At 41.1% G+C, this 16,594-nt stretch overlaps 1 protein-coding gene across 3 annotated transcripts in view; it reads right to left on the reverse strand.

Moving 5' to 3' along the window:
* Positions 1 to 16,594, reverse strand: part of LOC143512065 (rho GTPase-activating protein 6-like) — a 30,034-nt gene that overhangs the window by 12,422 nt on the left and 1,018 nt on the right. Inside the window, exon 1 of one of the 3 annotated variants that reach the window (XM_077001948.1) lies at positions 6,486 to 7,089. The exons of 1 other annotated variant lie outside the window; for it this stretch is intronic. In XM_077001948.1, the coding sequence (XP_076858063.1) occupies positions 6,486 to 6,527 (42 nt within the window). In that variant the 5' untranslated portion in view covers positions 6,528 to 7,089. Of the gene's footprint in view, positions 1 to 3,873; positions 4,031 to 6,485; positions 7,090 to 16,594 lie in introns of those variants that run through there. One more of the 3 variants, XM_077001949.1, reaches the window with a different exon arrangement.

The following is a 16,594-nucleotide window of genomic DNA, read 5'->3' on the forward strand; positions in this document are numbered from 1 at the left end:
AGTTTCCCAAAACGTTCTTAGCGCTAAGTACTTCTTAACCTCGTATGTAAGAATGAGGTAACGAAGTACTTGGCGCTAAGAACGTTTTGGGAAACTCACCCCAGAAAGACAATGTCGAAGAAAATCCAGCAGCTGTATGATGAGGAAAGAATTAAAACAGGTTATTGTGAAGAGTGCCACAAATGTGGCTCTGACTGGGGATCACTGGACCTCTGTTAGCAACAAGAATGATCTTGGTGTGACAGCTCATATAGATGATGAATCTATAGATGATGAAGATCCAGTCATTTGCTTTGAGCATGCAGAAGACCACTTCTAGGCACTATGGAGATGCCTGTGGCAGAAGCCTGGGAAATTAAAGAAAGTCTACCATCTAAAATGCTATTAAAAAACATCTTCTGATTTACTTCAATTCTTCCAATATCCTGAGCAAAACTCCCAAAATTAAACAACATTTTTGATCAGAATTTCCAATGTTCTGAACTGTTTTCTGCACACTACACATATATTGGTCTGTGTAGTAGACTGGTGGAAAAATAAACAAGATGTTGAAGTTTATGATTACGTTCATTGATTCATTCATCATTCAAACTTAAATTAATATTTCTCATGTTTAATACTGAAATGCGATTAAAATGCGATTAATTTTGATTAATTAATTACAAAGCTTCCGATTAATTCGATTAATTTTTTTAATCGCGTCCCACCCCTAATATATATATATATATATATATATATATATATATATATATATATATATATATATATATATATATATATATATATAATATTATATTATATATACATATATATAATATTATACTATATAATAATAATATTTTATATATATATTGTCACGGTGACAGCTCGGGACCCTTCCCCGTGGGCGTGTCGCTACGTTGTCTGCGTGTCGTTATGTCCATGTTTGTAGTTCCGTGGGTGTGGGTTGTTTGTGAGTGTGTTCGTAGTCGCACCTGTGCCTTATCTCGAGATCACGAGGGTCTGTGTTCATCACCTATTTAATGTGCGTTTGCGCAGTGTCTTGTGCTCGTCTTTGTCTAAAGCTACGTGTCTGTGTGAGTGTCGGAGAGCTGTACTCATCCTCCACACGGAGTTTAGGTCTTTTTTGTCAATAAACGTTCTATGTTCACCGTATACGTCGTGGTGTCTGCTTCCTACACCCGTCGTTACATATATCACCACAATATATCACATTGACTCATTCATTGATTCATTGACTATATTGGAAGTATATACAGCATGTCCTATGGTTATATGGTAAAATAAAAAAAAGTTTAAAAAAAAAAGCAGATATGGGTGATGTCCACTAAGGGGAAGGTTGTGAAGCTGTGGTCATGTGTAAGTATGACACGTCTGTCTTCTGTACACTTCCTTACTAACCTAGAACTGTGGTCTGCAACGATAATATAAATTGAGGGGAGCAGTTCTAGTGTTCCATACATATTCTGATGCTCTAGAGGTTTCTGTTTGTGCTTGACCTTAAGGGTTACCAGTAGTTTGACCTTAAGGGTTACCAGTGGTTACTGAACATGCTTACTAAACATTCTTCCTTGTGAGTTATTTTCAGGACTAAAAGTCATATTTCAGGTTATTTGCTATTGCAAAGCACTTGAGTTCCTGCCTCTTAATAAATAGTAAAATTCAAAATACCTCACATTCTGATATCACTTATTTAGCCTCTGGATAGCCTACTTTATTGGCACTGATGCATCTTCATTGAACCGTACTGCAGGTGAACCAGGGAACCCACTAATAAATTCCAGTTTCGGGAGCTGAACGCACACTCACTGGAGAACTTTGTCAGCTCAAGTTCTGATTTACAGTTATTTGGCAAGAGGACAAAGAACCGTTGGGTATCGGAAATTCTTACTTTCAGTTTCTGCAAAATAAAAGTCAAAACCTTCAGCCAGAGCCTTCAGAGAGGAAATCAAATGATAAAAAAAGATAAACAGAGCAGTGGCAGCCCTGGAGCCAGCAAGCAGTTGAGGTTAAGTGCCTTACTCAACAGCAGTTCAGCCATGGTCTAGCTGGGAATGAAACCCACAACCCTGATCACAAGACCAGTTCTCTAACCTCCAGAACTTTCCATGCCATAGGAAATGATGGCAAGCAGAGTGAAAACTGTCGGGGAGTCATCCCGTTATCCTGTAATCCCATTATCCTACTGCTTTGCCTTCTATACATCAACACCAGTTCAGGGAACATCAACACCACTGACACTGGAGATGAGTCAGTGTCATGAAGGCTGCTGAAGGCGTCTACTGCAGCATTAGTAAGAATGGCACTGGTGTGGTGATTAGAACTCTCACTCATTCAGAGAGATACAGAGATGGCGACCCTGAACAGTTTAGAATGACAACAGTGCATACTACTTTAAACGCCAACAGTACATAATATTTTTAAATGGATGACATATACAGGTGCATCGCAATAAATATCATCAAAAAGTTAATTTATTTCAGTAATTCAATACAAGTGAAACGCATATATTATATAGATTCATGACAAACAGGGTGATTTATTTCAAGTGTTTATTTCTGTTAATGTTGATGATTATGGCTTACAGCCAATGAAAACCCCAAAGTCATTATCTCAGAAAATTAGAATAGTTAACAAAAAACACCTGCAAAAGCTTCCTAAGTGTTTAAAATGGCCCCTTAGTCTGGTACTGGATACACAATCATGGGGAAGACTGCAGACTTGACAGATGTACAGAAGTCAGTCACTGTAGTTGTGTAAGCCACAAAAGGTCATTGCTAAAGAAGCTGGCTGTTCATTGAGTACTGCATCCAAACATATTAATGGAAAGTTGAGTGGAAGGAAAGTGTGGTAGAAAAAGGTGCACAAACCACTGGGATAACTGCTGGAGGAACAGTGGAGAGGCTCACAATTCAAGCAGCATGAGGTCAAGTGTGAGGCTTCTAGTGTGAAGGTTCGGGGAGCCATGTCATCTGCTGGTGTAGGTCAACTGTGTTATATCAAGATCAAAGTCAGTGCAGCCGTCTGTCAGGACATTTTAGAGCACTTCATGCTTCCCTCTGCTGACTAGCTTTTTGGAGATGGAAATATGGGGCACCTACCCACACTGATAAAAGTACCAATACCTGGTTTAATAACCACAGTATCACACTGCTTGGTTGGCTAGCAAACTAACCTGACCTAAACCCCATAGAGAAACTGGAGTATTGTCAAGAGGAAGATTAGAGGCAACAGACCCAACAACGCAGATGAGCTGAAAGCTGCTATCAAAACAACCTGGGCTTCCATAACACCTCAGCAGTACCACAGGCTGATCGCCTCCATGCCACGCCACATTGATGCAGTATTTCATGCACAGTGAGCCCTGACCAAGTATTGAGTGCATTTACTGTACATACTATTCAGTAGGCCAACATTTCTGAATTAAAAATGTTTTTTGAGTTGGTCTTAATAAAATGTTAATTTTTTGAGATAATAACTTTTGGGTTTTCATTGGTTGTAAGACAATCATCAACATGAACATGCTTGACAACATATGTTGTGAAAAGCGCTATACAAATATATTTGATTTGATTTGATTTGATGAACAGAAATAAACACTTGAAATAGATCACTCTTAGTCATGAATCTATATATGCATTTCACTTTTTGTATTGAATTACTGAAATAAATAAACTTTTTGATTATATTGTAATTTATTGAGATGCACCTGTATGTAAGAATAATGAGACAACCAGAATACATATTTGTTTAAATCATAGCTTTCAACTTTCATCATTGTAAACAATGTGCAAATCAATAGACAATTATAACAGTATAAAATAAAGTCACGTCATTGTCTGCTATGAATGTCTGTATAGCTATACAACTTACCTTTTTTAAGTGGTTTGCCATATTAGATGGTGTTGAATGAGTTTGTATTTAATGTTATATGGATGTCCTTCAAAAGCTTGAAATGCCAGCAAATGTTAAACTTCTCATGAGACACGGTTATGGCTAGCCTGGTTTAGCCACTACCTTACCTCAGGTTTCAGCTTCTGCTCAGCTAACACCAGCTCCTGTCACATGAAATGTTTTTTTAGCAAGCAGCCAGCTACCCTGCTAGAATATAAAAATATATTTAGGATTCTCTTTATTTATAATTCCTCTATGAAATATTAGCCATGTGCATTTTTGTAAGCTTCTATCTCTTTTTTTCCTGTCATTGTAATTCACTTTTATTGACAAGAGACAACAACCCCTACTCACCTACTTGAAGAGAGACAGAGGACTAATGACAGAGGACTAATTACAGAGGACTAATTACAGAGGACTAATGACAGAGGACTAATGACAGGGGACTAATGACAGGGGACTAATGACAGAGGACTAATGACAGGGGACTAATGACAGAGGACTAATGACAGAGGACTAATTACAGAGGGCTAATTACAGAGGGCTAATGACAGAGGACTAATTACAGGGGACTAATGACAGAGGACTAATGACAGGGGACTAATTACAGGGGACTAATGACAGGGGACTAATGACAGGGGACTAATTACAGGGGACTAATGACAGAGGACTAATGACAGAGGACTAATTACAGAGAACTAATTACAGAGAACTAATGACAGAGGACTAATGACAGCATACTAATAACAGTGGACTGATGTGTCTCGACAGAAGATTTGACTCGTCGAGGAGGGACTGGCTTGCTATCTCGTCCATGTTATTTGGCATTGCACAGAATCCAGCAGGCAAACATGAGCCCACTGATCTGGAGTAGTTCCACTGATCTGAAGACCATATTTTCAATGTTACACACAACAACAATGCACTGCTGTAAACATGTTTAGAAATGGTGACTTCTCTGTCACTGAAAAAAGCTGTTCGTAATATGCAAGTGTTGTGTAAGACACACCCCAACATACTTTTATAGATCAGAGCTTCCTGTGATTCATTTCCAGAAAGGGCTCAAGGCCACATCACCTGCTCTCACTCATGTGCTGCCTTCATGGGTTAAAGGACCAACAGGACCAACAGGAGTTTAAGCAGCCAGCTTATATGATCTCACTGACAACTGTTCTCTCTCTGAGATTTTTTTCATGTGTATGCAAGACACAAATCTGTAAACATAAATAAAAATGCCACTAACTGAGGTCACTGCTGTAAGACCTTAAGATGTCACTACAGCATGTAATACATGGCAACGCATTGACTGAAACAAAGAAGCAGGCAATAAGACTCAGGGTGTGTACCACAGACCTACATCTGGTTCAGAGATGAAGACCTCAAATGTATGGCCCCTCAGTGCTGCCAAGCAGACGTCTCTGTGGTGTAGATTGTCTGAGATGTGTGAATCTTCTGGATTTTTCCCTGTTTCTCCAACTTTCATTTCTTGTATTTTGGCTAAACTGGTAGACCAAGCAAATGCTTTTTTTAGCTAGTTCCTCAAAGACCTCTTGAGTACAAAATAAGCCCTGGAAGTTCTGTCCTCACTTGGACACAATCCTGTTGAGCTTGTAAACAATGCATTCAAGTTATTCCTGTCCACAGAGTTTGGGTCTGACCAGACGGCAGCTTTCTGAAGGCCTCAGGACAGCAGAGTTGAATAATCTCAGGCTGAACAGTGCATGCGAATATTTGCCATATTTCCACCTGCACTTGCTAGCAATAACATTCATATTATGTGTTTGCTACTACATGCTTTCTATAGCATAATGCTAAGGATCATATCCTATTATATAATGTGAATGCATATCTCTGCATGAGCACACATGTGTTGGGAAATGTCTGAATATGTTCAAACTCACACACAAGACAGGTCAGAGGTCTCAAAAACGTAATTAAGAAGACCAGCTACATCCTAGACATTTCCTAGACCTAACAATATTACTGTGATATTCACTGCCGGTGAGGCAAACCCTACTGTTAGGTCTGTCCTAAATCCTTATATATTATTTCTATTATGAAATGTACTCAGCTATCATGAGTAAATTATAACACTATATGCAAGTTCCATGACTGACAAAGAGAATTAATAATCTCCTCAGTTGTATTTATTTAAACAATTATATTTCTTACTTCGACCTTTAAACTAATTTCAGTGTCTTACATTTACATTTCTGGGAGCAGTATCACTGTTTACATTCCAAACGTATAACTCCAAGATGAGGTGAGCTGAAGTGACTCCCAAACGTTTGCGTACATGCATGTTTTCATATAACCTGCAAATCTCTGCCATATGTAACGAGACACGTAGGGTCTTTCGGGTAGGTGAATACGACAGCCAGTAATATGCTGATGTAGCACACTACTTCTGATAGTGAACACCGGGGCGGCGCCTACAGACTCGCATGCAGAAGTATACTTCATCTAGACATATTCAGTAGATACTAACACTAACTTTAACCCCAGATACAAGGAGAAAACTTGGAGTGCACGACAATAAATATTACACAACGCCATACTTGTTGTTGACTGGTGAATTAAATGTTACTTACGATGTAATGAATACGGCTGTCGAAGTATTTTCTGTCTCCCATCCCGAAAGCGAAGTTCAAACCACTTCGATGAAAACTCAAAAATTATTTGCATAAGAAAAACTGAAATACTTATTTTTATTAATCGACGATCCACACATCACGCCACCTCTTAACATTGCTGTTGAAACGTATGTAATCCACATTAAGCCAATAATGCACTTTGACACAGCATTTCACATCAACACGCTCTCTCACATCAACACACTCTCACACACTCTCACTCGGGGCGCAACCTCACCAAGTGCTCACATCAAACCGGCCAATAGCGAAGGTTGGGCAACATGACCGCGCGTGCAGTTATGAAAAAAATTAATATTTGAGCAACCGATAAAACATCTGCAACAGGCAAGCATGACGATCGTAAATTCACAAACGTAGTAGCGAGTTGGAGGAAAATTCTGAACTCGGGTAAGAATTAGAAATAGTATATTTAGCCTTAATAACTATATTGCGCCTTTGCCGCATGGTATGAGTAAGTAAGTAATGGGATAAGTAAGGCGACGACAGACAGATCTGCCTAAGTTCTGTTTCACGCCTGCCTGTTAAGATATATAAAGTTGTAGTTTAGTCTTGTTTATGTCGCAGTGGTGGATGGATGCTAACTGGCACTTATGCCTTTTAGAACCATCTGAATATTGAACTGAATGTTGCAGGTGAAACAGGAGACCCACTAATAAACACCAGTCTCGGGAGCGGAACTCGCACTCACTGGAACACTCAAGTTCTGATCTACAGTTGTTCGGCAAAAGCACAAAGATCCGTTGGGTCTCGGGAATTCTTACTTTCAGTTTCTGCAAATTAAAAACCAAAACCCTCAGCCAGAGCCTTCAGAGAGGAGATCAAATGATAAAACAATAAAGATAAACAGTGGCAGCCCTGGAGCCAGCAAGCAGTTGAGGTTAAGTCCCTTACTCAACAGCAGTTCAGCCATGGCCTAGCTGAGAATCAACCCCACAACCCTGATCACAAGACGGGTTAGGATTAGGCTGTTATTGTTATGTTGTTAGGGTTAGGGTTAGGCAGTTAGTCACAAGCTGACAAGTGGAGTGTGTCCTAGGGTTAGGTAGGGGTATAACTCCCTAATAAACCTCTACCAAATGATCCCTTATAAAACCTAATGAATCATAACAGGCACATTGGACAGCCTTGTTTATATATGTATATATATGGAAGCTCAGTCCTTGTTCACACACAGGCAGTGTGTGTGTGTTCACACAAGGCCTATAGAACTGAAGCAGCCTAACTAAAGCAGTCTGCCTGAATTAGCCTAACTGAAACAGCCTCACTGAAGCAGCCTAACTGAAACAGCCTCACTGAAGCAGCCTAACTGAAACAGTCTCACTGAAGCAGCCTAACTGAAGCAGTCTCACTGAAGCAGCCTCACTGAAGCAACCTCGCTGCAGCAGCTCAGCTGTGTATCAGATTACCTCAGAGACACTTTGTCTTAGGGAAGAGGAGCAGGGGCCTGTTTGGTCATGCCATTACCTGTCAGAATACCATGCAGCTTTCCTATACTGCACTCTTATTTTCAAAGGTTGTCTTTGCTGTCATACCTCTATGTGGTGACCAGGATATGTGTTAATCTCTTAAAGTTCTTTCGGGATTAAAAAAATCATGACAAAGCACTGAAGCTTACCATATGATATTGTGAAAGTGTTATGATTATGGCCAGGAATAGGATTAGGACCCATTAGAAAAGGAGATGGAAGATCTGTGGTCTATATATAAATACTGTGTATTTACAATACACACACACACACACACACACACACACACACACACACACACACACACACACTATATTGCCGAAAGTATTTGCTCACCCGTCCAAATGATCAGCAATCAGGTGATAACAGGTGTATAAAATTAAGCACCTAGGCATGCAGACATTTATGAAAGAATGGGTCGCTCTCAGGAGCTCATGGAAGTGTTTGGGAATGACAGTAACTCAGCCACGAAGTGGTAGGCCACGTAAACTGATAGCGCGCGGTCAGTGGATGCTGAAGTACATAGTGCAAAGAGGTCAGCAACTTTCTGCAGAGTCAATCACTACAGACATCCAAACTTCATGTGGCCTTCAGATTGGCTCAAGAACAGTGTGCAGAGAGCTTCATGGACTGGGTTTTCAGCTGCATCCAAACCATACATCACCAAGTGCAATGCAAAGCGTCAGATGCAGTGGGGTGAAGCACGCCGCCACTGGACTCTAGAGCAGTGGAGGTACATTCTCTGGAGTTACGAATCACGGTTCTCCATCTGGCAATCTGATGGACAAGTCTGGGTTTGGCGGTTGCCAGGAGAATGGTACTTGTCTGACTGCATTGTGCCAAGTGTAAAGTTTGGTGGAGGGGGGATTATGGTGTGTGGTTGTTTTTCAGGAGCTGGGCTTGGCCCCTTAGTTCCAGTGAAAGGAACTCTGAATGCTTCAGTACACCAAGACATTTTGGACAATTCTAGTTTGGAGCTGGCCTCTTCCTCTTCCATCATGACTATAAAGACATGGATGGCAGAGTCTGGTGTGGACACACCTGACTGGCCTGCAGGAGAGTCCTGACCTCAACCCGATAGAACATCTTTGGGATCAATTAGAGCAGAGACTGAGAGCCAGGCCTTCTCGTCCAACATCAGTATGTGATCTCACAAATGCGCTTCTGGAAGAATGTTATAAAATCCGCATAAACACACTTCGAAACCTTCGAAGCCTTGTTTATATATGTACATATATGGAAGCTCAGTCCTTGTTCACACACATCGCTCCCTGTATACAGGCAGTGCGTGCGTGTTCACACACACATCACCTACCAACAACAACAAGATAGACAACAAGAAGTTCACCATTAGTTTTGTAGAACCAATCAGCAAAATCCATGCGGCATTAAGAACCTCATCCTAAACTGCTGTGGTTAGCTGAGCACAAACCGACGTGTGTACCTGTAGAAATACACGGAATGGAAACAGTCTACACAACAAAACCTTCAGCCACACAGTGGAAAAGAGACTATGGTGAATGTTCTGACATTTACTTGTTTGTCACACAAGCCAGAATAGTACTTGCATGAGCAAGTCGTTCAGAAACCCTTCTGACAGAACATGAGAATGAGTTTTAGAAACCATTCTGACAGAGCATGAGCAGACAGAAGTTTCCTTTTAATGGGCTGAAAACACACAGAAAAGCCACTTAGTAAATATGTTTCTGGCCCAGTGCCAGCTATGCCTCAAAGGCCTCAGAATACTAAAGTGATGCTGAATTTACAGCAGTTAATGATGGTCCGTGTGCACTGCTGCTTTAGCTACAGTAAAATACTACCCAGTGAAACACTGATCAATGAAACACTGCTCAATGAAACACTACCCAATGAAACACTGTCCAGTGAAACACTGCTCAATGAAACACTGCCCAATGAAACACTGCCCAATTAAACACTGCTCAATGATATACTGACCAATGAAACACTGATCAATGAAACACTGCTCAATGAAACACTGCCCAATGAAACACTGCTCAATGAAACTCTGTCCGGTGAAACACTGCTCAATGAAACACTGTCCGGTGAAACACTGCTCAATGAAACACTGCCCAATGAAACACTGCTCAATGAAACAATGCCCAATTATATATTGCCCAATCAAACACTGATCAATGAAACGCTGCTCATTGAAAGACTGCCCAGTGAAACACTGCTCATTTATTAGCGTGACATGGGAGATGTAATGCATGCCTGGACAAGTATTGGTCATGTGGACATGTCATCACCATGATGTCCTTTGCAGGAGAAATAAATGGAGGTAAATTATAGTCAGTTTGTGTTACTGGATTTAACAATCCAATGAGTAGTAATTGTTCTGCAAACTGAATTAGAAATTAGATTTCACCTGCATGCATAAACATATCATTTTCTAACATCTGGTGTGTGGCTACCAACAATGTTCTAGAGAAGTTTACATATAACATTTTGCAGACCTGTATATTTCTAAAGAATTAAACATTGTGTTAAATAGGACAGGACAGGAGTTGCATAAGTTAACAGTCTGTGGCCTCAATAACATAAAATAATGCAATTCACACTATGAAATTGGATTTATGGATTTAAAAGAACACTGTTAGAAAACAAGGCAATAAAGACTTTCTAACGATCCAGAATATTTTAGATTTAAAAGTTCTCAGGACAGTCCTAAAATTCCAAAAGAAAGAAAAACAATGCAATGACTAATGAGTCTATAGCAATGCAGGGCACAGAGGACACAGACAGAGAGGACACAGATGGGAAAAAAAAAACAGACAAAGCTTTTCTGATTTTGGGTAACACCAAATCATGATTCAAAAATCTAAACAGAAACCGCACAAGTGTCTACGAACAGCAGATGGGGCTCTCACGTAACAATGCTGACATTACTGAAAACTTGGCACATGTGGAATGTTGTTAATGCCGACCAACGATACATGATCAATCCAGAATTAAACTGCAGTCAGGGGGAGGTGGAGCAGAATTGCTGCAGTTAAGGTGGAGTAGAACAGGTGCAGTTAGGGTAGAGTAGAACAGGTACAGTTAGGGTGGAGCAGAACAGGTACAGTTAGGGTGGAGCAGAACAGGTACAGTTAGGGTGGAGCAGAACAGGTGCAGTTAGGGTGGAGGAGAACAGGTACAGTTAGGGTGGAGCAGAACAGGTGCAGTTAGGGTGGAGTAGAACAGGTACAGTTAGGGTAGAGTAGAACAGGTACAGTTAGGGTGGAGGAGAACAGGTACAGTTAGGGTGGAGTAGAACAGGTACAGTTAGGGTGGAGGAGAACAGGTACAGTTAGGGTAGAGTAGAACAGGTATAGTTAGGGTGGAGTAGAACAGGTCCAGTTAGGGTGGAGTAGAACAGGTCCAGTTAGGGTGGAGTAGAACAGGTCCAGTTAGGGTAGAGCAGAACAGGTACAGTTAGGGTGGAGCAGAACAGGTGCAGTTATGGTGGAGCAGAACAGGTACAGTTAGGGTGGAGGAGAACAGGTACAGTTAGGGTGGAGTAGAACAGGTACAGTTAGGGTGGAGGAGAACAGGTACAGTTAGGGTAGAGTAGAACAGGTACAGTTAGGGTGGAGTAGAACAGGTCCAGTTAGGGTGGAGTAGAACAGGTACAGTTAGGGTGGAGTAGAACAGGTACAGTTAGGGTGGAGCAGAACATGAGCAGTTAGGGTGGAGCAGAACAGGTGCAGATAGGGTGGAGCAGAACAGGTACAGTTAGGGTGGAGCAGTTGTTGTTGCCACATGTGCAGTGGCTAATATAGCCAAACAACTCTGAGAGGGAAAAAAAAACACTTAATAAATGATTAAAACTGAGAGAACATGTAGCAGATTAAAACTAATTAATATGTACTGTTTATTTTGTACAGTTTTGCTTGTTTTAAAAGTATAACTGCCAGTGCACATTTCATAGTGGTTTAATCTTTCACATTATTTGAATCTTCAATTTATTTGGGCTTAGCAGTTTGTAGAAACCTGGTGGAATGTCATTGCGCTCTATGTGATATCAGTTCTGGGATCACTGTTCCTCTTTCCTGCAGCTGAATCCTCATTATGCTGAATCATCATTCTTCTGAATCCTCATTCTGCTGTCTCAGAGTTCCTTTACACACAGCACCAGCAAGTGTCTGGCACTAGATCAATGGGCAATAGTACACCTGCACTGATCCAGTACACCATCCTCCATTTGCCACAATTAACACTGATTCCAGCACTGATGACAATTTTACATTTAGCAGACACTTTTATTCAGAGCAATTTACAAAGTGCTTTGCCATCTGTTCACAGAATGCATCCTAGACAGTACTGTAGATGGGTCAGAATTCAAGATCCTCAAGGACTACTGCACTACATGAATCAATGCCATTACCTAGTATTGCAAATAAACACAGGCTCATACTTAAACATCAGGAATTAAAAACCAATACCTAGAACTGCATAGTCAAGAATAAACATACAATGTAAAGTACAACAAGTTAGTGGTCATTTAAGTTTTCAACAAACAGGTCTACATTTGAAGACCACAAGACACTCTGCAGTCCAAACAGCTATTGGAAGATTGTTCCACCATCACAGAGCCAGGATAATATCTCCACATTTAAGTGCACTGAAATTTGTGTTCATAGAAATTTCAGCTCAACATTGACCAGCTCAGCTGGTATGTTCTCACAACCTTAATAACTACATAGCAAGTCCAAGGCTGAGCTGCCAACACATAAAATGACCATTTTACATTTTGCGACCACCTGATATTGAATCAGCAGATATCTATCCCACATGTACCCGTGTGCTATGTGCTCAACCACTGGACTGCAGGGATGGATTTCCTCATGCAGAAAAACTGGTTATATTTCATGCTGAAGTGAACTAGTACCAGTATGTCCATGTTAGTGGAACCAAGATTACACAGCATAATGTGCTGTGTTCACTTACGTCCTGCTGGGCATAATATAAAAGTTAAACCAACACTACAGATGTTAATTCCACTCAGGATTCATGAGGCATGATTAAGACATCAAATGGAGAGACAAAATACTGCATTATTTAACTGTAAAGCTCTTGAGGGATGACAGAGCTCTTTTGACTCCTCTGTCCTCCCAGGCAACCAGGGGAGGTCAAAGGTAACTCCTGAAATTATCATGACCACTCAAATGCAGGGGGGATATTCATATCTACTTTTCTGGCTACATTACACCACTTGCATGTAAAATTCTAACTACAAGTAGAATATCTGCAAATTCAAGGCAGCTGTGAGAAACAACAAAAATGCCACATCTTTCCTAACCCCTAATTCCTAATGCCTAACCCCGAACCAACACTAACCCTGACCTAACCCTAACCCCTAACCCCTGACCTAACCCTAACCCCTAACCTTAACCCTAAAGGTAATACAGTGCAACACTCAAACGTAGCACGCACACAGAGCGAGAGTTTATCGGTCAGGCCGATGTTTTTATCTTGCAATGTAGTATTTATTTGCAACATTGACTTGTCCTAAGCCGCCGGAGCATGCTTTGATACTCTTTCTGAGATCATTACTGAGTGGAGAAGCTCTAGACTGGGCAGACATTGTCTTAGCCAATCGACCTAAACAAGCGTGGACTATTGATGGATCCTTTCAGTTTCTTAGGCATGTACTAGGTCTGAATGCAGGAAGCTACTCAGGCTCGTATCAATAGATTGGACTCTCTGCGGAAATGAAATTAATGGGGCGCACTTTATAAACATTAATATGCGTTTTAAAATTTAGATTTGGGGTTAAAAAAATCAAGTCTTTGCAAGTAAACAGGTTCAAGTCCAAATCAAGTCCCAAGTTATTGGTGTAAAAGTCCACACACACACAGGGGTTGGACAATGAAACTGAAACATCTGGACACCTGGTTTTAGACCACAACAACTTATTAGTAAGGTGTATGGCCTGCATCTTATTGCTCAAAATATTGCAATGCACACAACATTATGGGTGAAATACCAAAGTTCAAAAGAGGGCAAATTGTTGGTGCACATCTTGCTGGCGCATCTGTGACCAAGATAGCAAGTCTTTGTGATGTATCAAGAGCCACGGTATCCAGGGCAATGTCAGCATACCACCAAGAAGGACGAATCACATCTAACAGGATTAACTGTGGATGCAAGAGGAAGCTGTCTGAAAGGGATGTTCGGGTGCTAACCCGGATTGTATCCAAAAAACATAAAACCACGGCTGCCCAAATCATGGCAGAATTAAATGTGCACCTCAACTCTGCAGTCTCCAAAACTGACCGTTGGGAGCTCCACAGACCTTTGGTCACTCATGCCAATGCCAAACATCAGTTTCAATGGTGCAAGGAGCACAAATCTTGGGCTGTGGACAATGTGAAACATGTATTGTTCTCTGATGAGTCCACCTGTACTGTTTTCCCCACATCCGGGAGAGTTGCGGTGTGGAGAAGCCCCAAAGAAGCGTACCACCCAGACTGTTGACCAGAGTGAAGCATGGGAGTGGATCAGTGATGGTGTGGACTGCCATATCATGACATTCCTTTGGCCCAATACTAGATGGACAGGTCACTGCCAAGGACCATGTGCATCCAATGGTTCCAACATTGTATCCTGAAGGCAGTGCCATGTATCAGGATGACAATGCACCAATACAACAAGACTGGTGAAAGATTGGTTTGATGAACATGAAAGTGAAGTTGAACATCTCCCATGGCCTGCACAGTCATCAGATCTAAATACTATTGAGCCACTTTGGGGTGTTTTGGAGGAGCGAGTCAGGAAACGTTTTCCTCCACCAGCATCACATAGTGACCTGGCCACTATCCTGCAAGAAGAATGGCTTAAAATCCCTCTGACCACTGTGCATAATAATAAATTATTGTGGTCTAAAACCAGGTGTTTCAGTTTCATTGTTCAACCCCTGTATACAATTTTTATCTTTTTTCTTTTATTCTTTGCTTTTATATTATTCTTGTTGTTTCAGGAAGGCTGGACAGAGGGTCCACCCATGGAGAAAGGGTGCACCCTGTGGAGCACAATATGTGAGCAGCCATTAATCAGAATGGTGTAATTCGTCAACATGTTATGTGGTCCCTACAGCACTGCTCACATCATCATCATACTTGAAATACTACACAGCAAACTAATTCCCAATCTCCAGGAGAATGGTCCAGTGCAGTTCAGGTTTGCTGCCATCTGGGACAATGTAATATTCCACTGGTTCTCCTCTGGTGTGCCACTGGTTCACTGACCACGATGTGTGATGCTTCACCATCCACCATGCTCTCCACTCCTCAGTCCTACTGAAGGTCTGTCATCGCTGACCCCACCAACACATACCCCATAACCCTCTTCTCCAGGCTGAGGGCGAGGTCAGGTGGCCCTGATGGGGCAGCATCCCGGGTGGACACATAACCCCAGATGGTTCAGGGTGGACACATGACGTGTCTCCATTATCTCCATTACTTTTTGTTATTTGTATTAATAGCCTGGATGCTCATCTGCCTACTTCTCTTATTCCAGTGAAATATGCTGATGATCTTACAATCACAGAGTTTCTGATGGGGTCTCTACCAGGCTTGACTCAGAAAGCCCTGGATTCTGTGGCTAATTGGGGACAGGAGTTCTCACTGACAATGAATGGAGTCAATACGATGGATATGGTTATTAGTGCTAGACATCAGGATAATATTCCCTCTCAGTAGAGTCACCACTTTCAAACCTTTGGAAGTCCAGATTTCATCTGATTTATCCTGGGATGCTCACATCAAACATATGATTATTAAGACAAGACCAAGTATCCACTATCTTGCAGTGGCTAAAAGAGCTGGTCTTCTATGTGAAGTCTTTTAAACCAATCCTTGAGTATGCTAGCCCTGTTTGGGGTGGGCTGACCAAAAAACTTTCAGAGGAGTTGGAAAGAGTACAAAAACGATGCTGCAGGATTATTGGCATCCTTTCATCATCTCTCCCACCACTCAGTGAAAGGCGTGATGAGGCTACCCTGCGTATCCTCACTGAAATACTCAAGGATAAATCTTCTCCTTTACATGGCTTCTTGCTTACAACCCCATTATCCAGTTACTCACTTCGTCGGCAGCAGGAATATGTACCCTTGAGCAGAACAAAAAGACATGAACTCTCTTTTACTCATCGTGCTCTTAAATAGCTTTTTAAGTGATTAAATTTTAAGTGATTGAATATTTTATGTTTTAAAATTAATTTGATTTATTTAGATTTTTATATTATTTGTTGAATGTTTGACACATTTCAGGTCTCACTGCTTAAAAATGTTTTTTTTATGCTGGCGTGTCCTGCCTTGTCAAATTTAATAAATGATACCTGATACCTGTTTCACCAGAAAAAGTTACCTGCGATGTTGATGAGATGCTGTGGCCACACTCAAATAGAGCCTGATTTGTCTTCTGTGTAGTACAATATGTGCAAGGCAGTACTGTTCATGCAAACTAAGGTAACATGTATATACGAGTACAGTGACAGATGTTTAGAGCAGACTGCTGTGCCCTGCACACTGAAAACACAAGCTAGTGTTTACCATTCATCACATCCGTTAGGAGTTGT

Source organism: Brachyhypopomus gauderio, chromosome 4 (assembly GCF_052324685.1).
Source record: "Brachyhypopomus gauderio isolate BG-103 chromosome 4, BGAUD_0.2, whole genome shotgun sequence".
NCBI lineage: Eukaryota > Metazoa > Chordata > Actinopteri > Gymnotiformes > Hypopomidae > Brachyhypopomus > Brachyhypopomus gauderio.